The sequence below is a fragment of the Camelus bactrianus genome, chromosome 27 (genome assembly GCF_048773025.1).
Source record: "Camelus bactrianus isolate YW-2024 breed Bactrian camel chromosome 27, ASM4877302v1, whole genome shotgun sequence".
Taxonomy (NCBI): domain Eukaryota; kingdom Metazoa; phylum Chordata; class Mammalia; order Artiodactyla; family Camelidae; genus Camelus; species Camelus bactrianus.
In genome coordinates this window covers 33,010,056-33,032,949 of record NC_133565.1, presented here as the reverse complement: position 1 = coordinate 33,032,949, position 22,894 = coordinate 33,010,056, and the positions used below count along the sequence as shown (strand labels likewise).

Genomic DNA, 22,894 nt, shown 5'->3' with positions numbered 1-22,894 from the left:
TGTATGCAAACCGGCTCTTTTCAACTCCCCGCGGAAGTGCTCCCATCGGAACTCCTCACTGTCCGCGTTTTCCCATTGGCGGAAGCTTTCGCCAGCCTGGACCTGCTTCCGCCCACGACTCAGTTAGGCGGGGCTGTGCCTAGAAGTCACTTCCGCCAGACCCCGCCCCTCGTTCCCCTTTTGGCCGCTTCCGGCCTCGGGCCCCGCCCCATCCCATGTGGCCCCGCCCCCTTCCCGCCCCGGGCCGGCAGCCCGGCCCCGCGGCGCCGCTTCCGGTGCGGGCCCCGCCCCGGCTGTGGCCCCCGGCTGCGGAGAAGTCTGAAACGCCGCTGCCGCGCCGGGGCCTGAGTGGCCGCCTCCTCCACCGCCGGGGGAGCCGGAGCGCCCCGCACAGGTAAGCCGCGCGGAGCGGGGCGCCCTCAGCCGCGGCGGGAGAAGGGAATGTGGCAGGTGGAGGGGACCGAGGGGTGAGAGGGGAGGCAGGTGTGTAAGGGGAGACGTGAAGGCGCGGGCCGGCGGGGCTCGGGGGCCGCGGAGGAAAAGTGAGGGCGCTGGGAGGAGCCCGGAGGCGCCCTCGCCCATTAGGGTGATTAGAGATAAAGGGATGGGAAGAGTAAGGGGCCCCCAGGAACTGAGAGGGCAGGGTAGGTGGGGTTAGGGCGATCGAAGAAGAGCCAGCGGATTGGCTTGGAAGGCTTGGTAGAGGTAAAAGTGGTAGGGTTGGGTTGGGGAGTATAAAGAATGGTGGGGAGTAGGGGGAGGTAGGGGGCTCATAGTGGACTGAGGCCGGAGGGATCCAGCAGCGAAGGTAGAGGGGATGGTGGGCGAGGCCGGGTTCAAAGCTGCAAGCAGTCCGTTGGCCCTGGGCTTTGAGGTCCGGGAACTTTAGGGGAAATGGGGGAGGGGGCGTGTGAAAGGATGGAGTAGTTTAGATTTCTGAGACATTAAGTTTTCTAAAAGTAGGCAGGTGGTATTGTTGTTTGGATCAACTAACTGCTTAGGGACGGGAGAAGATAGGCTCTTTGGGGGAGGGTGTGTGTGTCGAGTTGTAGAACTGAGTCATCTCAGTCTTACTAAAGAGGCTGTGAGACACCTCCCCCTCTGCTAGGGACAGCACACAGAGAAGATGGTGCCACAAGACGAGAAGCAGTTATTCAATGACTGGCAGGACTTGCTTGAAAAATTATCCCGCTTGTGATTGATTGACTGTAATGGATATAAGGAGAATTAAAATTATTTGCTTTATTCTTTTGTTTAATTTTCTTTGATGCACATTGTTTTTATTTTAAGTGAACGCTTTTGGCAACTGGATTTAATGTGGGTGTAAATGTTTTCTTGCTTTGTTACACTATAAAAAGGGCTATAGCAGAATGAAAGTATTGCTGCAGGCATAACTCACACTTTCTAAAGTGCCAAGAGAGGAAGTAAAGGCAGTAAGAGGCAAATTGGAATTTGAATCTTTCACAGAATGCGAAAGGCAAAAGCAATGCTTCTTAGATAAAAAGAAAATGAGAATTTTTAAATTTCTACTTTTTTGCATAGCTTTAAAAGTTGTACCTTTTTTCTCTGATCCATTTTTAAAAATTCATAAATCCAGGCAGTTTTTATTGCTAGGGGTGTGATTACTTCCCCATGAATTTTTGAAGATGCTAGACATTTAGGTTTTTTTTTTTTTTTTTTTTTAGTCTTTATACCCAGTACTAAAATAGTGGAACAATGCAGATACCAAGTCCTAACCTATGTGCAACTTCTTCTTTCATGTGATGACAACATTGTATGCTATGTCGCAAGTCCTGTTCACCTAAAATTTGCCCATGCATAGTAATTCATTCAGTTATGGGGACTTGATGAGAAAACATAACTCAAGTGAGGTTTGTTGGGGGCTGGGGGCCTGGAAGGAGGAATGGAAGGAGGGGTGGTTAGAGGAGGAGAGGGTGTGAAAGGGGTGTGTGTTTGGAGACTGATTGGTAAGAATGCTGATAAACCTGCCCCTAGAATACTTTTGGCCTGAAAGCCTTTTCTTTTTGTATTTGTCATAGAATATCATTGAAGTGAATCAGAAAGAAAGGGGATGTGAAGAGATTTACTAGGCTGTTTATAAAAAAGAAGCATTAACTCGTTTAGACAATATTGATATCTGTTTCCAATTAATTAACTTAAAAATGTCCAGAGGAATTCCCCCGTTTGTTTTTGAGTGACGACTGCAATTTGAAACTCTTGCCTCCTTGCATGTTTCTTTCTCTCATGTTGTTGAAATTGGATTCTTTTTGAGGCTGTAATGTCCAGTTAGCATGGCTCAGCCCACTCAAAAAGCAAGCTGGCAATTTGATCTGGGAAATTTGAAAAGTTTAAACCCAAGAGCAATTTGCTAGGTTCTGCTTTTCTATGAGAGAAGTATTTTTGTCTGTCTCACAGCTCTGTGTCTTGCTTAGATGGTAATATCTTTCTTTGATGGGCCTGGGAGCATAAGCAATATTCTCTTTTATAGGCAGGCCCTTCTTTCCCTTTTTTAATTGAGGTTTTCATGCTCACAACCTCTGTACAGTACAAACCCAGTTGCTTTTTCAGTAATAAACAGGTTAGTGTTTGATAATGTTGAAGGAGAGAGATCAGAACACAGCTGTTTGCAGACCAGATGTCATCTGGATTGACTTCTTTTTAAACCCACAGCAGTCGGCCGCTACTACAATTCATCCCGCAGTCCGCCCCTCAAACCCTGTTCCTCTTCTTCACACTTTTCCTTACCCCCCTACCCACCCCCGCCAACCCAAACGCCACACTCCCACCACTCACTCATCTTAAAACTCAGGCTTAGGGGCATACATTTAATGTTCAGAACTCGTGGCCTTTACTGGAGAAAAGAAAACCTTTTTATATGTGTTTTACATAGTTTTCCTCCCCTCTTTTCCCTCCTTCTTTTGGTTTCTGTTAATCACCTGAAGGTTTAGACCTAGCCTGCCTGCTGGGCTGTGCCCAGGTTCAGAGCCATGCCCGTCGGTGGGTGAAGTTTGAGGCAGTGATGGAGCCACTGCAGCCTCGGCAGAAGCAGCAGCAGCCGCCGCCGCCGCCACCGCAGCCACATGTGGCTCCTCTGCGGATGGATGTCAGAGAGAAGCAGGGGCAACAGATGAGAGAGGCCCCGCTATTGTATGCCCAGAAGCTGGTCACACAGCAGACTCTTCTTTCTGCCACGCCTGGGAGGCCTTCTGGCAACCCTACCCTGGGTCCCTTAGCCAGAGTTCCACCAGCCACAGCAGTGGCCCGAGTTTTTGAACGGAGCATGGTGAACTCAGAGCCTCAGGAAGAGGAAGGAAGTTTGGAAGATGAGGATGGGGATGATGAAGTTGAAGAGGTGGCTGAGAAAGAAGCCCAGGCTGCTTCAAAATATTTTGATGTGCAGAAAGTGGCTCGTCAAGACCCCAGAGCAGCACCCGTGTCTGGTCTACTTCCAGCGCCAGGGCTCCCACCACATGGACAGCAAGCTAAGGAAGACCATACCAAAGATGCTTCTAAGGCCTCAGCTTCAGTCTCCACAGCAGGGCAGCTGGGCTGGAATCTGGATGAGCAGCTCAAGCAGGTCAGTCTTTTGGTGGGGGTGGGTGCTATTTGTTCTCCCTAAAGGCTGGCCAGGGAGGGGCACTGGACTGCCAGGGCCGGGGTCTGGGCCAGTCTGTGCCTTCTCAACCTGCTTCCGTGACCAGCAGCCTAAATGTGAATAGACTTTTCTTGATTTGAATGAAATACGTGAGTTACTCCTAATATAAATCCTTCCAAATTTGACGTGAAACAATGTCAGTACAGTCTTTCTTTTTTCTTTTTTCTTTGTTTTAGGAAGAATGAGGTTGCAACAATGTTATGAGGGATATCTTAAAATGAGATGTGTGACTCTAATTACAGCTTTTCTAGTAGTATGGTAGGAGAACAGTCTTGCCTAAGATGGTATCTTAGCTCCAGGCTAACCCAGGATAATGCTCTTTAAGGACAGTTCTGTTGTTTTGTTGCTAAACATAGTTGATGAGAAGCTTTTGCATTGTGTGTATTTTCCAGCAAAGAGCCTTGTAGACATGACTTCATTTCTCACCTTTACATCACCCCCTTTGAAACAGGGCAGGGTAGACCTCAAAATTCCATCTGTAGCCAAGGTAGGCTTCAGTGATTCCCAAACGTGGCAGAGCATGAGAGTCATCTAGGGTGCTTTAAAAAATACAGATTCCGGGGTCCTAATGAATTATCTCAAGGGGTGGAGCCTAAGGAATCTGTCATCAACCAAGTGTTTGCCTTCTAATTCTTCAGTCTCTGACTTGCCATGCAGCTTTTCTTCACCCAAAGAATGGAGTGACGATAAGTTCTTCTGAGTGAAGTGACTTGGTGCTTAGGCAGGGAGCTCATGATAAAGCTGGTAATAATATCTGGGTATTCCTCATAAGCATGTATACTTCATGTGGTCCAGCAGTGCTGTTTAGAAATCAGTTATGGGTTTGCACAGGGCAACTGAAAACTCATATAAGAAAGGTCCTTTGTAAGCTGGAAAATTACCGTCTTTGTATCAAGGAGCCCTGCCTATGCAGTTGATCTGAGTTGTACGGTAGCAGTGTTTGCAGTCGATTCCAGAGTCAGCAAAGTGAGGTTCAGATCCCACCTCTTCCATCTATTACCCTTGTGATGTTTTGGTAGGGCTCTTAATTCCTCTGAGCCTTCTGTGAAATAACAACAGTGTGAAGTGAACCTCCGAGGATGCTGCAAGGATTAACAGAGCTAGCACGTGGTAGGCGGTGGTGCTCCAGGTGCTCTTCTATGCAAACAGTGCCTTTCTCTGCCGCATCCACACGGACATGCTCGGCAGCAGGGCAGATGCTGAGATGCACAGAGGTTTTCCCTCTGATCACCAGGGAGGCAGTGGCAGAGCTCGGACTAGGATCAGAGAATCCTAGCTCCCCTGACAGCAGCAGCCTGGCCACCAGCCCAGACCCGCCTCCCGGCTGATTGCTTTGGTTTAGCAAAACATCTGTGACTTGCCGGCAGTCCCCGCACTGCTGTGTGGTTGGCAGAGTTCCACGCCGGCCGCTGAGTCAGCTCCTAGAGGGATCCCGCCCTGACAGCACTGGGAAAGTTCAGGCCCGAGGCGCTGGGCTGCCCCCACCTTGGCAGCTGGCCAGCCTCTGCGTGTGTGCGGTCGTTCCTAGAAAGTGCAGCCTCGTGCGAGGAGCGAGTGGAGCTCCAGTGCCTTTCTGTCTTCAGGAAGTGCAGCAGGTGTTGAGGTCAGGCCATTACAGCTTTGAAAAAAGAGACTCTGCAGAAGTGGCATGTGCATGCACACACATGTGCGCTGTGGCGGGCACCCAGCACTGGTTCTAGGCAGCATCAGCCCCATGACTACACGGTCCAGTGCTCGGGAGGCTGGCTGTTGGCTTCTGAAACTCTTCATGTTCATTTTAAGTTTCTGAGGCATACTCACTAATTATAGACTGCCTGGCAGAGCACCTGCCAAAATGTTTTAAAATGCCATTGTAGCTGAGGCCTAATCTCACACCCTAAATTTACCCTCATCCTGGATTTGGAGATCAAGAGCTGGGTTAGGGGCTCACTGGGTAACAGTGATTGTAAACCTTAGATGTGCACCTTCTTTTCTCCTTTTGAATTTAATTGTTCAAGATTGATTTGGTCCATGCCCTCCTCCTTTGTCAAATCCTGCTTCTAAAAGAGGTAAATAATGTGCTTGGGGATTTAAAAAACCTTTTAGTTGTGCTTTGAAAGGGGGACTAAAAAAATAATATCCTTAGGGAGATCCTGTAGAATCCATTACAAACTATGAGACCACCTTTTTCTCTTTTCTTTTTTTTTTAATTCATAATCTTTTGTTTCTCATGTAGTTAACTAATAGAGAACTGAAAAAGAGTATCCCCTGCTCTGGCAACAATTAACAAAGGTCTTTTACAGTCGACCCAGAGTGATCTTATTAACGTGTGACAGCTCATTTTGTTCTTTTACACAACAGACTTTTACAGAGGCTTCTTTGGGCCCAGCCTGTGCTCCATGGGCTAAGGCGCGCATCTCCCTCAGAGAGCCCACCATCTAGCGGAGGCACTGTGGGCGCCTCAGAGGGGACTGAGCCTCGGGTTGCAACAATCTCCTTCTGTCCTGAGTTGGCTGAAGCCTAACTGCCCAGTCTGAGCTATACTGCAGATACTTTAAAACAGAGTTTTGTTTCAGTTATTCATACACCAAGATAAAGTTGATTTTGTCTTCAGCATAGCTAACAAAGCTTGGTAAACCAACAGGAATACTCAAAAGTATTTTTGCAATATTTGGGGGTGGCATAGGCATTCACAGCAGGCATCTGCCAACTGAAAAGCAAAATTTGAAAAGTTTAAGGGCTCCACACATTATCTTTTGCTTCTGAAATCTCTTTCTTACAACATGTAAAATCAAAATTATTTCATGTTTTCTCCTTGAAGAAACTCTTAGAAAATAATTGCTTCTCAAGGCCTGGGTTGTTAGAAAGAGTGTGGTGTTCTCTGACACCAGAGCGATGGGGAGATGGATAACACCATTGAGCAAACTGTCTAAGATCCATCAGATTTCGATGGGCAGAGGAAATATAAGACAACAGAGAGCTGAGGGTCCCTTCTCTCAAGGAAGATTAATAGAACTCTGTGGGCATCCAACCATCTGGGGGGTGTTGCTGTCCCATTAGGGGTGGTCTTCTGTCCTTCTGGGAAGAGGGCAGTTCAGGCAGTATGGGCTTTTCTCTGTCTTGAGCCTGTTAGTGGAGATTCTGATTTTCTGTATGCTTTGTCAGTCACTTGGATTACTGAGTGTGGGAAGGAGGAAGGTTGACTGCTTGGTCTCCAGAATCTGTTACAAGAGTTCCTTGAAGTAGTAAGGTGTGGTCTCTGGGCTGAGCCTCCTTCTCTGGGTATATATTGCGTGTCTTTGGAACATTTGACCCTTTTAGTAAAGATTGCACAAACTGTCACCTGAAAATAAATAAAATCATGAGCTTTCTCCGCTTTCTTTGGAGGCCTACTTTGCATGTCCTTAGCTCCTTTATTCACAGTGGAATCTGTCCAGATCAGTGGTTCTCAGTTGGAGGCTCTCTCCCCACCCCGTCCTGCTGCCAGGGGATGTTTGGCAATGTTCAGAGACATGTTCAGTTGTCGTGACTGGGACAGGAGGAAATGTGCTACTGGCATAGAGTGGGTAGAGGCCAGGAATGCCACTGAACATCCTACAGTGCACAGGACAGTCCCCCAGAACAAAGAATTATCTGGTCCAAAATGTCAGCCGTGCCAGGGTTGGGAAACTGCTTTAGCTTGTGTAATGAGAAGGAACATACACGGTGCTTTCATCAGCCACTGCCCTACGCTCTTCCTTTGTGTTTTAGTCTTGGTAAGGAGGTGTTTGGCAACCTTAACTTTTCTTCACTTCTGTTTTCAGTATCTGTGTTGAGTTTGTATCTTCACTTGTCATCATCTGGGTGAGCAGACTAGACTGTCTGTCACTTGGGAGAAGACTGGGGCCTAGAACTTACAGTCTCTTATTTGGCTCTACCAGAGGGTGTTCCAGATCTGTGTCTGTGTCTGTGTCTGTGATGTCGATGGTGATTTGTGAGAGAGCTCGGTTGCCCTTCTAGACATTAACCCCAAAAAGTTAAGGCATAAATACTCAGCTAACTTGTTCCATAATAAGAGATGTAATTGTTAATCAGCATTGTTTTGGGAGCTGAAAGATGTGGATTTGGATCCTAGCTCCATCACTTGCTTGCTTGGGACAGATGTCCTGACCTAACCTACCTTTCTGAAGCCACACATACATCTTTCTCAGAGGATGACAACCCTCTCTTACCACCCGCAGGGAGCAGTTTTAAAGACATTGGAAAAGTGGAAGAAGAGTATAAACTAGGCACATTTCTTCTTTAGATAGAAGTAAGCTTTGTTTATATTAAATTCTTATACCTACGTGATCAGTGATTGGCTTGGGTCCTTATCCTTTGTACCAAAGACTAATCTCTCCATGAGTATCCCAGATCCCATCCCCTCCTAATGTGCAGGGACTTGCTCCATCAGTGAGCCCATTTCCTGATTCTTTGGACTCTCTTCTGAAGTTTTTTCCACATTCACACATGTTCTACTATGTCCCAAGTTAAAAAAAAAAAAAAGGCAAAACTCCTTTAATCAGTGAATCTGCCTGATTCAGTTGTTCTGAGGAAATGAGAAGTCACTTTTTAGAAACTTTCCCTTGACTGCACATCTCCTTCCAGCTTGTTCTTTAGTCCTAACTGTCCCCTACTTCCTGCAGAAAAGCTGCTCAGAGGAATTGTCTGCACTCCTTACCTCCATGTTGTCACCTTCTACTCCATCCTCAGCACACTTTATCCTGGACTCTGTCTCTTCCGTATCCCTGAAGCGCTTGGTAAGGCCTTCTGATGACCACCATGTTGCTAAGCCCAGCCTGCGCTCTCCTCATTTGATTCCTCAACAGTATCGAATTCAGTAGACTCCTCTCCTTGAAACATTACCCTCTTTTGCTTTCTATAGCCCCTCCATTCACTTATTTTCTTTTATTTTTCTCTCTTCTATCTGACCTCTAGAACTCCTAGTTCCCCAGGGCTCAGTCTTAGATCTTCTTCATTATATGCTTCTCCTGGGCAATTTCTTTCACACTCATGGCTTTAAATATTATTCACAAGCCATTGACTGCAGTGTATATTGTTTGAGCCCATGTTTCCATTCTGAGTTCCATGAATATATTCCCAACTTCTTGACATTTCCAGTTAGGTGTTTTACTGACATCTCGAGTTTAATACATATAACTTAATTTTCAACCTATTTCCTGCCACAATCATTTCCTCCTTTATTTTCCTTCTCTGCAAGGGCCATTTCTACCCACTTGGTCATTCACATCAGAAACCTGAAAGCTGACTACCTTTGTATACCTCATACTCCATCACTCCATCTGGTAATGTCCAGTCCATCACCAAGTCTTATCAGTTCTGGAATCCTGCAGCTTTTCTCCTCCACCATCACCTGCCTAATCCAAGCTACCTATCTTCTGTTGTAGCTATGACAAGTTTCTGTGTCTTCCCTCCCCTATTCTAATCCATTCTCCACTAGCAGCTAGAGTGATCTTCTAAAAAAACAGATCAGATTATGTCACTCCTTTAATGCCCTCCAAGTATGTCATCTGGTTGCTCTAATTGTAAAAGCCAGAATCTGCATAATCTGATCCCTGCCAGCTTCTCCAGCCTTATTTTTGCCAATATCTTGATCTGTCACTGCACACCAGCCACTCTGGGCTTTGCGTATGTTAGTCCTTCTGCTGGCACACTCCTCCAGGCCAACTCTTACTCAGCCTTCAATTTTCACCTTAAGCATCACTTCCTAGAGGCATCGTCTTCACCTTTAGTGTAGATCATGTTACAGGAATACCTCAGAGATATTGCAGGTGTGAATATCTCAATAAAGTGAGTCACACAAATTTTTTGGTTTCCCAGTGCATGTAAAAGTTACGTTCACATTATACTGTAGTCTAATTAAAGTATGCAGTAGCATTATGTCTAAAAAAGCATTGTATATACCTTACTTTAAAAATGCTTTATTGATTAAAAAATGCTAACCATTATCTGAGCCTTCAGAAAATTGTAATTTTTTTACAATTGTAATGTCAAAGATCACTGATCACAGATCACCATAACAAGCATAGTAATAATGAAAAAGTTTGAAATATTTTGAGAATGACCAAAATGTGACAGAGACATGAAGCGAGCATATGCTTTTGGGAAAATGGCACCAATAGATGTGCTCAATGCAGAGTTGCCACAAACCTTCAAGTAGTAAAAAATGCCGTATCTGCAAAGTAAAGTGAAGCACAGTGAAATGAAGTCTGCCAGTATATGCTGTCAATGAACATTATCTATTATATTTGTGTGGCTTATCTGTTTGATATTCCTATACTAGATGGTAAGCGCTAAGAGGATCTGGTCTGTGTTTTGCTTACCAATGTGTCCCTGCACCCAGCAGAATAATGGCAGATAATAGACGCTGCATGAATACTTGTTTCTTCCACTTTCTTTTAATTTGCCCTATTTTTGTTGTTGTTGTTGTTTTTTAATGTTTGTAGCACTATCTCATTTCTTGGGGAGGGGGGAACGATTTCCTAGAGCAGTTTTAGGTTCACAGCAAAATTGAGCAGAAAGGACAGTGATTCCCCATGTACTCCTTGTTCCTCCCACATACACACACACATAGCCTCCCCTGGATCAAAATCTGCACCAGAGTGCTACATTTATTGCAGTCAATGAACCTGCACTGATACATCATTATCACCCAAAGTCTGTAGTTTACATTAGGGTGAGTACTTTTGTTGCCTTAAAAATCCTCTGTGCTCCACCTATTCATCCCTCTCTCTCCCTGAACTCCTGGCAATCATTGATCCTTTAATTGTCGCCATAGTTTTGCCTTCTCCAGAATGTCATATGGTTGGAATCATACCAACCTTTTCAGATTGGCTTCTTTCACTTAGTAATATGCATTTAAATTTCCTCCATGTGTTTTCATGGCTTGATAGCTCTTTTCTTTTTAGCACTGAATGATACTCCATTGTCTAGATATGCCGTGGTTTATCCATTCATCTACAAAGGACATCTTTGTTGCTTCCAGGTTTGGGCAAGTATGAATAAAGCTTCTATAAACATCTGTGTACAGGTTTTTTGGTAGATATAAGTTTTTAACCCATTTGGTAGATACCAAGGAGCACGACTGCTGGATTGTATGGAAAGAGCATGTTTGGTTTTGTAAGCAGCTGCAAAGAGTGGTGCTACCATTTTGCATCCCTACCAACAATGAACAAGAGTTCCTGTTACTCCTCATCCTCGCCAGCATGTGCTAGTGTTAGTGTGGGATTTTGGTCATGTATTGTTTTTTTGTTTTTTAATTGAAATTTTCATTGAGATAATTATAGATTCACATGCAATTCTAAGAAAGAATTGAGATCCCTATACACTTTGCTCAGTTCCCCCCAATGATAACATTCTATAAAACTATGGTATACTGTCACAACCTAGATACTGACGCAGATATGACCCACTGATCTTTTTTAGATGTCCCAAGTTTTACTTGTACTCTGTGTATGTGTCTGCCCTGTTTTTAAGCCTATTTAATAGTTTTGTATTTAACACATCTTCTGAAATTCTTGTTACTTAACCAATGCATTTGAAGCTCAGATTTCTTTCAAGGTTGCACTTTTGCAGTATCCCACAAGATTGTTGTTGTTTTTTAATTGAAGTATAGTTGACTTACAATGTTGTGTTAGTTTCTGGTGTACAGCATAGTGATTCAGTTAGCCCACAAGTCTTGATATGCAGTGCTTTCGTTGGCTACTGCTGAGCATTTCAGAGTTGCAGTTGTGATTGCTCCTTCAACCTATGGGTTGTTTAAAAGTATTTTTTAGTTTCCAGATACGTGGGTTTTATCTTTTTAAAAAATATTAACTTATTAGTAGCTTATAATTAAGCTCTAACCATTGCTAGAGAACAGGTATGCTGTCAGTTTTCTGGAATTTGTTGTGATATCCTGTGTTGGCCTTGTGGACAACCAGTTTCTATAAATTCTCCATGTGTGCTTGGAAAGAATGTATATTCTCTATTTGATAGAAATGGGATTGCTTAGCTGTCTGTTGGGTCAAGCTTATTGTGTTATTCAGGTCTTCCTTATCCTTACTAAGTTTGGTTTGTGTGATCACTTTCAGAGAGAGATGAATTAAAATATTCCAGGATAAGACTGGCTTTCTTTTGATTAATATTAGTGCATTTTTTCCCCTTATACATTCCAATCTTTATATCTTGAGACCACATATAAAAGACCTATAATCTCTCTTTTTTATTAGGTTAATTTAATCCATGTCGTTATTAGGACTGATGATACACTTGGACCTATTTCTGCCCTCTAGCTTTGGGTTTCGGTTTAACCCTACTTTTTCTTTGCTTCTTGTTTTCTCTTTTCCTATATTTTGTTAGTTTGATTGAATTTTCTTTAGTCAATCTTTTTCTCCTTTACTGGTTTAAAAGTTACGCTTTCTGTTTATATTCTTTTATTGGTTACTTTAAGATTTTAACTTTCAGTCTTGACTTTTTACACTACTTTCAAAGAATGTTAGGACCTTAGAGAGTCTAGTTTTAGCTTCTACCTCTCCACTTCCATCTTCTAGTTTATTGTGGCCAGTATTCTAATTTGTTTTAACTCCACGCCCAAATTAGATGGGGTTTTTTTTTCCTTCCAGTCAATATTTATTTAAATTTCTCAACAGGTTTATCCATTTCTTTCCTCACCATTCCTTCTTATATCCCATTCTTTCCCTTTGGGCCCAATCTTCCTTCCTTAGTAACCCTTTTAGCAGAGAACTCATTCTTGGCATGTCTGGGAAAAAAAATTTAACGTATGTCTTTATCTTGCCTTATTCTTGTTCATGGCTTTAGATTCTAGATTGACCATTATTTGCCTTGACACTGGCGGATGTGATTCCATTGTCTCCTAGCAACTGTTTAGCTGTTGAGAAGTCTTTTGTCAGTCTAATTGTCATCATTATGAACCTTTTTCCTCTCTTACAGCTTTAAAATTTTTCTGATTCTGCTATTTTGCACTTGCGTTAGTGTTCTAGGTTTGCACTTACTGTATTTATCCCGCTTAGTCTTCAGTCTGCTCCTTCAACCTGATTTTTGTCTTTTTTGCTTTTTTCTTTGCTGCTATTTTTTACTACTTAATTGTTCTAATAGATGTATTTGAACCTTCTCATTTAGTCTTCTATGTATCTTTTCTTTTATAATGTTATCCCTTTATGTTATTCCCCTGCATTCTGGAATATTTTTACATTCTATTTTCCAATTTCTAATTCTTCAGCTCTGTTTATTCTACTTAATAACTTTTTAAAATGTTTATCTTAATATTGTCTTTAATTTCTATACTTTTTTGACTTTTGAAGTTACAAACTTTTGGGTGTAAGATAGGCTACAAGAATGTTTTGTACAACATGGGGAATATAGCCAATATTTTATAAAAATTGTAAATGGAGTGTAACCTTTAAAAATTGTATAAAATTTTTTTATAAAAAAATGAGATCTTCCTAAACTGCTTAAAAAAAAAAACCTGACTCTTCTTACCATATGGTTTCTATTTCTTCCTTTAGCTCTTTGAACATCTTTAACTTTTTAAAAATCTTGTATTATGGAATTGTTAACATTTTTTATTATGGACATCTCATACATACAAAAGAGAGAATGGTAATGAACCACCTGTGTCATTCACCCAGCTTTTAGCAATTACCAACATTCTGCCTTTCTTTAAGCATACTTATTTTAAAGATGCCTTTAGATTATTCTGTTATTACCTCTAATTCTTGGGGTGCCAGTTCTCTTGTCCTGTTACACTACCATATGATGGTTTATTTCCTCTTGCAGTGGTTTGTTTTTATTTTTCAATATACACTCATTTTGAGTTGGGGTTTGTTTCCATGGGAGTCCCACGTGCTTTGGATTATGTAAACATTCCTAAGGGGAGTTTTGTTTTCTCCTCTGCTAGGATTCTACAAGTTTAGCTAGTTGCCATTGGTTTAGGGTATGCGAATTTGGAGTCTGCATCTGTGCCTAGTGAGAGCCTGGGTTTCCATTTCTTATGGACCCTCTTTTTCCATGAGGCCCGTAACAGATGGCAAGGTTCCTTGCTACTTCTCCGGGTTGGTGGGCAGTTTTTTAACCCCCAGTTCATAGAGGGTGGAAGCCTAGTCCTTCCTGGCGTCTGGCTTTACACATTTATCTCAGCTCCGGTTCCTGGCACCCTTCTCCCTTGGGGTGATTAAGTCTCCAGTCCTCAGCCCTCAGCTGTTAAGAACTATATCCAAGTCCCTTCTTCCTTGAGTCCTTCAGCTTCGGTACCTGCTCACTGCTCTCTGATTCCTTCCTGTTTGTTTCTGGCACTGTGGACACTGCTTTCTTTCTTGGTTTCAAGCTTAGCTGTATGTGTAAGGGGGGTAGAGTGTTACATTTTATCTAGTGTATCTAGTGTTTCTAGTGAGGTTTTCTTTGGGCAGGGAGGGAGGTGGTAGAGTTGCTCCATTTCAGAGTATCCCCACTCGTGATTCTGTTTGCTGCTTTGTTTGTGTGTGTATGTTTGTGATTTATAATAGCTTGGACTTTTTTGCCTCTCCTATGCCAGGTATTTGCCATATTTCAGTGTGTGAAGCAGGCCCTGATATTAACCCCTTCACGTGTTTGTTTTAGTTTATCGATGAGGAAAGAAGGGAGAAGCAGGCTGCCTGTAGGCTCACAGCTAGGAAGCTCTGCTGTGAACATGGGCGGTCTGCCTTCGCCGCCCTGTGTCTCTTCCTGGGCTCCCTCTGTTCCAGAGAGAGCAGAGCAAAGATAATCTTTCCTCAGTGCTTTCATTTCTCTAAAAGTAACTTTATTTCTTCTGATTGTCAAAGTAATTCTGACTCACTTTAGAAAATGTAAAAATCTGTAAAGGTGAAAATGTAATCACCACAACCACATAACTTAGATGTAATTAAACATTTTCTTATATTTCCTTTGTGTGTTTTTTAATGCCCATTACAGGCATATTTTTTGATTTGTATACAATTTTATGCCTACCTTCTATCACCTAACAAACCATGAGCAAGTTTTATCATTAAAATTTATTTTAAAGTGTTGTTTTAAAATAGTTTAATTTTTAAAAAACATATTGCAGAAGTTATATTGACTCAAATGATTTTACAAATGCAGAAATACATGAACTAAAAGTCAGACTGGCTTTCCAGGTCATTGTTGTTAACAGTTTGCTCTTTACCTTTTCAGAGCTTGTTTTCTTCACAAATACGTTTGCTTGTTTGTAACAAAAATAGGAGTTCTATAGCTTACTTTTTTACCCAGTATTATGGCTGTCCTTTCATGTGTGTTTATAAAGATCTATTTATTAATGTTTTTAACATCACATCTCAAAATTATGTAAGTAATGTGAATAGATGCTCATGAAAAGTTGAAACAATATAGGAAAATACAGAGAAAAAATTAACAGTTTAAAAAAGCGTGTCTTGTTGCCTACCCTTCCGGCTCCCATCCCAGAGGAGGCCACAGTTAGGCAGGAATCAGCTTCCACGGCTGTTTCTGTGTATTTAGCCACTTAGCGCATAGTCACAGAGTAGACGAGAGTGTGTGTGCTCAGGATAAATACAGGCTGTCTTTGCAGATGCTGTTCAGCCCTTTACCACTGTGTCTGTATTTTCGTGGTAGATTGTTCTAGAAGTTGAATTTGCTGTATCAGAGGGTATAGGTATGTTACTATCTTTTCATATGTTTATTTGCCTTTTGCGTTTGTTCTGTGACTTACTCTGCCTGTACGCTTTGCCTGTTTTTCTTTCTTTTTTTAACTGTAAAAAACAGTTGAGATTTACTGTCCTGACCAATTTTTAAGTGTATAGTACATATTATTAACTGTAAGCACCATGTCGTACAGAAGATCTTTAGAGCTTTTTCATTTTACGTGACCAAGACTTACTGCACCCACTGAACAGCAGCTCATTTCCCCTCCCCCCGACCCCTGGCAACCACCATTCTACTTTTTGCTTCAATGAGTTTAACTACTCTAGTTACGGCATATAAATGGAATCATGCAGTATTTGTCCTTCCGTGAGTGGTTTATTTATTTTATTTACATTTATTTAAATTTTTATTGCAGTGTTTCCATTATTTAGCATGGTACCCTCCAGGTACATCTGTGTTATCACATGTTGCAGGATTTCCTTTTTTAATGACTGAATAATATTCCATAGAGTGTGTTAACCACATCTTCTTTATCCATCCATCCACTGATAGACACTTAGGTTGATTCTATATCTTGGTTATTGTGAATAATGCTGCAGTGAATGTGAGATTACAGATGTCTTTTCAAGATCTTGACTCCAGTTCTTTTGATTCAATACCCAGAATGGGACTACATCAAAGTAAAGAGTTTCTGCACAGTAAAGGAAACAATTAACAGAGTAAAAATGGCAACCTAGAGAATGGGAGAATACACTTGCAAACCATACATTTGATGAGGGATTCATATCCAAAAGACATAAGGAACTCCTACAACTTGACAGCTAAATAAATAAATAAATAAATAAATAAATAAATAAATAAATAAATAAAATAGCCGAATTAAAAAATGGGCAAAAGATTTGAATAGCTGCTTCTCCAGAGAAGACGTAAATGGCCAGTACGTACATGAAAAGATGCTGAACATCACTAGTCATCAGGGAAATGTTGCCTGTGCTTTTGATGTCATATCGAAGAAATCATTGCCAAGACTGATGCCATGAAACACTCATCCTGTATTTTCTTCCAGGAGCTTTACAGTTTCAGGTCTTATGTCTGTAAGTCTTTAATCATTTTGACTTGATTTGTATGTATGGTGAAATGGGATCCATTTTCATTCTTCGTATGTGGATATCCAGTTTTCCCAACACCATTTGTTGAAGAGACTGTCCTTTCCCCAGTATGTATTTTTGGCATTCTGTCAAAGATGAGTTAACCATATGTGTGTGGGTTTATTTCTAGGCTTTGTATTCTGTTCCATTGGTCTATATGTCTGTCTTTATGCCAGTACCTTACTGTTTTGATTACTGTAGCTTTGTAATATTTTGAAATTAGGAGGTCTGAGGCCTCAGCTTTGTTCTTCTTTCTCAAGATTGTTTTAACTATTTGGGGGTCCTTTGTGGTTCCATATGAATTTTAGAGTTTGTTTTTTTTTTTTTTTTTTCTATTTTGGTTAAAAAATGCTGTTGGGATTTTGATAGGGATTGTATTGAATCTGTAGAGCACTTTGGGTAGCATGGACATTCTAACCGTGTTAAGTCTTCCAGTCCATGAACATGAGATGTCTTTCCATTTATCTCTGTCTTCTCTGTTTTCTCTCAGTAGTGGTTTATGGTTTTTAGTCTCCATATGGTTTTTATCTCCTTGGTTAGATTTATTCCTGAGTATTTTATTCTATTTGATGCTATTGTAAATGGGATTGTTTTTCTTAATTTCCTTCTCATATTGTTTTTTGTTAATGTACGGAAACAACTGATTTTCGTATGTTGAGTTTGTATCCTGCAACTTTCTGGAATTCATGTATTAGTTCTAATGGTTTTGTGTGTCTGTGTGTATAATCTTTAGAGTTTTCTACATACAAGAGCATATCGTCTGCAAACAGATAATTTTCCTTTTCTCTTTCCAGTTTGGATGTCTTTTCTTTTTCTTGCCTAATTGCTCTAGCTAGGGATTCCAGTATTGTATTAAATAGAAGTGATAGGAGTAGGCATCCTTGCCTTTTTCCTATCTTAGAGGAAGAGCTTTTAGTTTTTCACTGTTAAGTATGTTAGCTGCAGACTTTTCATATATGACCTTTAAAATGTTGAAGTAGTTTTCTTCTATTGCTAGTTTGCTGAGTATTTTTATCATGGGAGGATGTTAAATTTTGTCAAATGCATTTTCTGCATCTGTTGAGATAATCATGTGATTTTTATCCTTTGCTCTGTTGAATGTAGTGTAGCGCTTTGATTGATTTTTGTGTGTTGAATCATCCTTGCATCCCAGGGATCAGTCCTACTTGTCATGGTATATGATCCTTTTAATCTGCTCTTGAATGTGGTTTGCTAGTAGTTTATTAAGGATTTTACGTATATATTCATCAGGTAGTTTTCTTGAAATGGCTTTTTCTGGGTTTGGTATCAGGATAATGCTGGCTTCATAAGATGAATTTAGAAGTATTTCCTCCTCTTCAATTTTTGGGAAGAGTTTGGGAAGGGTTGGTGTTAATTTGTCTTTAAATGTTTGGTAGAATTCACTTGTAAAGCATCTAGTCCTGGGCTTTTCTTTGTTGTGAGGGTTTTGATTACTGATTCAGTCTCCTTATTAGTTATAAATCTGTTCAGATTTTCTGTTTCTTCATGATTCAGTCTTGGTAGGTTGTAAGTTTCTAGGAATTTATCCATTTTTTCTAGGTTATCCAGTTAACTTGCATGTAACTAGTCAGAGCTGTCTCTTATAACCCTTTTTGTTTCTGTGGCATTGTTGTAATGTTTTCTCTTTCACTTCTGAATTATTTTTCTCTTTTTTTCCTTCTTTGTTTAGCTAAAGGTTTTTCAATTTTGTGAATCTTTTCAAAAAACCAACTGTTAGTTTCGTTGATGCTTTTCTATTCTCTTTTTTGTTTATTTTTGCTCTAATCTTTATTATTTCCTTCTTTCTGCTAACTTTAGGCTTAGTTTGTTCTTCTTTTTCTAGTGCCTTGACGTATAGAGTTAAGTTGTTTATTTGACATCTTTTTTCTTTTTTAATGTATATGTGTTTATTACCAGTATAAACCTCTCTCCTGATACTGCCTTTGCTGCATCCCACGGGTTTTGGTGTGTTGTGTTTTTGTTGCCTTTACCTGTTTTTCTATGCTGTTGTCTTTCTTATTGATCTGTAGTAGCTCTTGTGCATAGCTCTTTGTCTTTATGTTTCAAGTATTGTTTAAGTTGTTGGTCTTTCATCTTGATTTGTAGCTCTTTCATCAGGCAGTATGAAATTTTGATGTGGCTAAATCTATTGATCTTTCCCTTTATGGTTTCAGTCATACTTAAAAAGGCCATCCCCTCTGCAGGATTACAAAAAATGTATATTGTTATTATTATTTTATGGTTGTATTTTTATATGTAGATCTTTACTCCATCTAGAATTAATGGGAAGGATGTGAAGTAGGGATCAAACTCTTAAAAAGCAGTGTTAAATGGCTGCACGATGTTCTGTCACATGGATGGCACATTCATATGTTGCCTGTTCCCTTATGGTCACACATATAGGCTGTTTCTAATTTTTTGCTTTTATAAATAAAATTGTACTGTATTTCTAGTTGCTTCCTTAGGGTAGATTCATAGAACAGAATTACAAGATCAGAAGGAAACTAAGAAAGTAAGGCTGTCACAAGCAGGGACTTGAAGGTGCACTGTCTGCATCTGATTGTCAACTCCACTCTTGGGTCACTTTGCAGCTTCTTCAAGTCACTTCCTTATGCCTTAATTTTTCTCATCTGAAAAAATGAGGGTAATAATAGTACCCACCTCAGAGCATTGTGCTGAGGTTTAAATGTTTAATACACATAAAACACTGGAACTGGGCACATAGTAAATGCCCGATTATTATGTTACTGCTGCTGCTGCTGTTTTTATTGTGATGGGCATTTTAAGGCAGGTGACTTTCAGAAAAGGTCATGCCATTTTTATATTTCGCTATGGGAATATAGGAGATCCCATTGCCCCAACCCTTGTTATCATTGAATATTATCATTTTTTTAAAGCTTTGCTAAGTTTAGGTACGAATAACAGGCTCCTTTTTTGCTGAATCGTGCGGTGTGGGTGGGAGGATGCGCACTCTTTTATCCTCTTGAACCTTAAAATTAAACTGCTTTCTTTAGAAAATGGCTTATATTGCCTTCTAGGTTCCTTTTATGGAGTTGTATTTTAGCACTCAAAGCCCACCTCTGCTTTTAAGTATGTGATTTTCCTCCCAAATTCATCACTTAGGCTGCAGTGACTCTCAGAAGTTTGTTCTTGTGGCTTATTCTTCAGGTGCTGACATTCATTTGAGCCCTTACCATCTGCCAGGCCCTGTGCCAGGTACACAGGCCTCACAGAGGAGTAAGTTGCTGTCCACATTCAAGACACTCAGCCTGGGGCACGGGGACAGGGCGGGGCAGCTGGCATCAGAGTTGGAGCGTGTACAGCATAGTGCCACCCCCAGGCTGGGGGTGTGGGGTTGGAAGCAGGCCTAGAGAAGCTCTCAAAACTGTAAACAGGGCTGGCTTTTAATACGAAGTGCAACTGTGTTCTGCCTGAGGGGGCTTGCTCTGTGGAACCTCAAACTTGACTTTTTTCTTTTTCACTTTATAAAATAATTCATCATGGCATTTTTTAATGCATTCTTCCTATGCATTTAAAATATGTTAGTTTGAAGAAAAGAAATTTTATGAAACTTTCCTGAAGCACTGACGTTGGGCGGGCTTCCCAACCTCGGGTCTTGGTCTCCCCTCCTGTCAGAGAGGGTCGGGTGAGGGCTTCTTGCGTTCGGCTCTCCAGCACTGAGCCCCCCGAGCTGTGTGCTGTGAAGGGCTGTCAGCAGCCATTACGGAGGTTCAGGTGGTAGGTAGCTCACGGCGGAATACGCAGTACTATCAGCTCAAATTCCGGAGGGACAGGGGGCTGGGCCTTTCCTCAGTGGCGCTGAGGCTTAGACTTGGCCGGGCCAGTTCACTCTGTGGCATAGAGGTGTCCTCATCACCAACAGTGCATTTTAGTTTTTCTTCCTCCTTTTGTAGGAACACCTCATTTCTGGGCAGTCTTCTTGGTTATTTCTTGAAGTGACTGTGTGCCTAGATGGAAAAGTAGGATTGCCACCTCTTCCTCCACCCCCACCCCCACCCTTTCTCCGTTCCTGCTTTATCAGAAAAGGGCCCCTTGGCTCTTTTTCCAAGCCACCGAGTTTGAATTGATCTTTGTTGCCAGTAAGAGATAGGGAGGTGCTTTCGGGTTCCTGCTAAAGTTACCTGACAGCGGAAGGTGTGCATCTGATAATTATAACTCTAGTGCTTCCAAGGCCTGAGCGGTTGAGCTAAGAGCAGTAATCCTGATCTTATCAGGAGGGTTTTGTAGTCCAACAGTGTTGGTTATAACAGTATCTGTTTTACTTCCTGGGGCTCCTCTCTCCTCTTAGGATTTGCTTATAATCCTGCCCATTACCCCCTTGTGCATGTCTCATTACCTCCTGGGATCAGTTAAAACTGGTGGGAAGGCAAAGATGTTTTTCTTTTCTTCCTCCCAGGATCTGGGATTTGGACTTTTAACGTCACAGCATCATCAGCCCGTCCAGCAGTAGTCACAAGCGTGGCACAGGTAGCACCTACGGAGCCACAGGGCTGACTCAGGAAAAGATAGTTTACAGCTTATTTAAAAAATAGCAACAATACTAACAACAGCAAGATTCATCCTGAAGACTTTTGTTACATTTTGTATTTCAGAGTTATTAACTAGGATCCATGAGCTTGGGATCAGCCCTTTGAAGTTTAGTGATTTAACTAATGACTACTTTTGAGGTCAGGTCCTAGGAATTTGCCCAGATATGAGCCTTAGGTGGAATTCAGAATCTATTAGGTTATGGAGCATAGACAGAAGGAAAACATGACTGTTCTGTGTCTTCAGAGAACACTCAAGAATCTCTATAAAAGTTGTAGCGTCTGTGATGGTGTTCTAAGGACAGTAGTTTCTTAGAGGTTTCAGAATATGGGGAGCTCAAGTGAAGAGTCAGTAGCTTAGCTTCTGTGCTTTAAATCTGAAGGAAAGAGTTAACTCTTGCCTTGGGGAGGAGTGAGGAATGGGAACTAAAATTGCTTTGGACATCTGAGCTGTGCTTTAATAAGATATTCCAGGTGGTCAAGGAGTAATCCTAAAATAGCCTAGATACTTAATTGCTTTTAAAGTCAGGCGCTTCTGTCTCTGGGGAGGTACAGCTCTAAGGAATGCAGTGCTGGCTCCTAAGATCTTAGAGGCGTGGTCTGGCTTGGCCTTTTTTTTTCCCCCAAATCCCAGTAAAAAGAGAGGCCCAAGGTAGCTTTCTTGGGTCAGGAGACGCTGGTTAGATGTCTCCCTTTCTCCTCACTACAAGTTTGGCGATGAGCCTCTGGCTCCTGCTGCTGCCAGCTGCCATACCTGGCTTCCTCCAGGGCTGTGGGATTGGTCTTGGCAACCACCCATACACCCCAGAGACAGTGATCTCTCTTCATTAGTGCTCAAAGGCTTCCTGCTTGATCCCCTACCTAATGTCTCTCCATTTCCATCAGAACCTACCTTTCTCACTATAAGATTCAGATTCATCCTTCTCTCTCTTTCATCCCCTCATTCCAGATCCAGTTGATTCTCTGACTTAGGAGCTCTGACATTTCTCCCTGGTTCTACTGCTTCTCCCCCGCCCCCACCCGCCGCACCCCCGCCTCTACCCAGATTCTCAGTGTGAGCTACTGCATAGCTGGCCAGCCCCAGTGCTGGCTTTCCCTCTCAAGTCTTCACTACTGTTTACAGAAGTAATATATTGACATTGTAAATCATTACTGAGGAACATGAACAATGTATTTTATTAGAAGAATAGTCATACTCCTCTCTTACTTGAAAGACTAAATATTGTGACAGTGTCAGTTCACTAAATTATTCTATAATTTCGGTGCAATCTCAATTTTCTTTGTTGATGGAGAGAGAGGGGGGGAGAGCAAGTGATCCATCTTGACAAGTGATTCAAATGTTAATTTAGAAAAAAATAAACAGTTTTTTATGATTGTCTCCCTCCCCGTTAGACTGTAACCTCCAGGAAGTCAGAGGCTCTTACCTCTCTTCTTTTTTCCTTGGAACGTTTCGCAGTATCAGTATCAGGTATATCCTAGTGATCAAATACCTGTATGTGAATCAATAAAATGAAAACATTGAAAAGTGAAAATCCTCTGTAATTCCAGTCTGATTAGGTGTCTACATACATTTGTGTGTGTATGTTATATTTTTTCAACAAAAAAGGGCCATTAAAATCATCCAAAATACTGATTTAATCACTTTTTTTTTTTGGTTCACAGAACACCCACTGCCTCCCCCCTTCACGGTTCAGAGTTTAAATTTCCTTCTGGTATTCAAGGCATTTCACAGCCTGTTTCCACCTTAACTATTCAGACTTGCATCCTCCCTGCCAAAACATGCCTTGTTTATCCCCCACTTCATGCTCATTGAGACTGTAAATCTCTCAGCCCATTCTTCTAGGCCCCCTTCATCTCCACCTGTGAGCTGCCTCCTTTCTTCCACCTCCTGG

The 22,894-nt window shown here is 41.6% G+C and overlaps 1 protein-coding gene across 4 annotated transcripts in view; it reads left to right on the top strand.

Annotated features, from left to right (window-relative positions):
* The first annotated feature begins 246 nt into the window (after nt 1-246).
* Nucleotides 247-22,894, top strand: part of ARID3B (AT-rich interaction domain 3B) — a 48,009-nt gene continuing 25,361 nt past the window's right edge. For all 4 annotated transcript variants that reach the window (XM_010955256.3, XM_010955257.3, XM_074354167.1 and 1 more), the window contains exons 1-2: nt 247-394; nt 2,943-3,577. In XM_010955256.3, the coding sequence (XP_010953558.1) occupies nt 3,020-3,577 (558 nt within the window). In that variant the 5' untranslated portion in view covers nt 247-394; nt 2,943-3,019. The remainder of the gene's footprint in view (nt 395-2,942; nt 3,578-22,894) is intronic.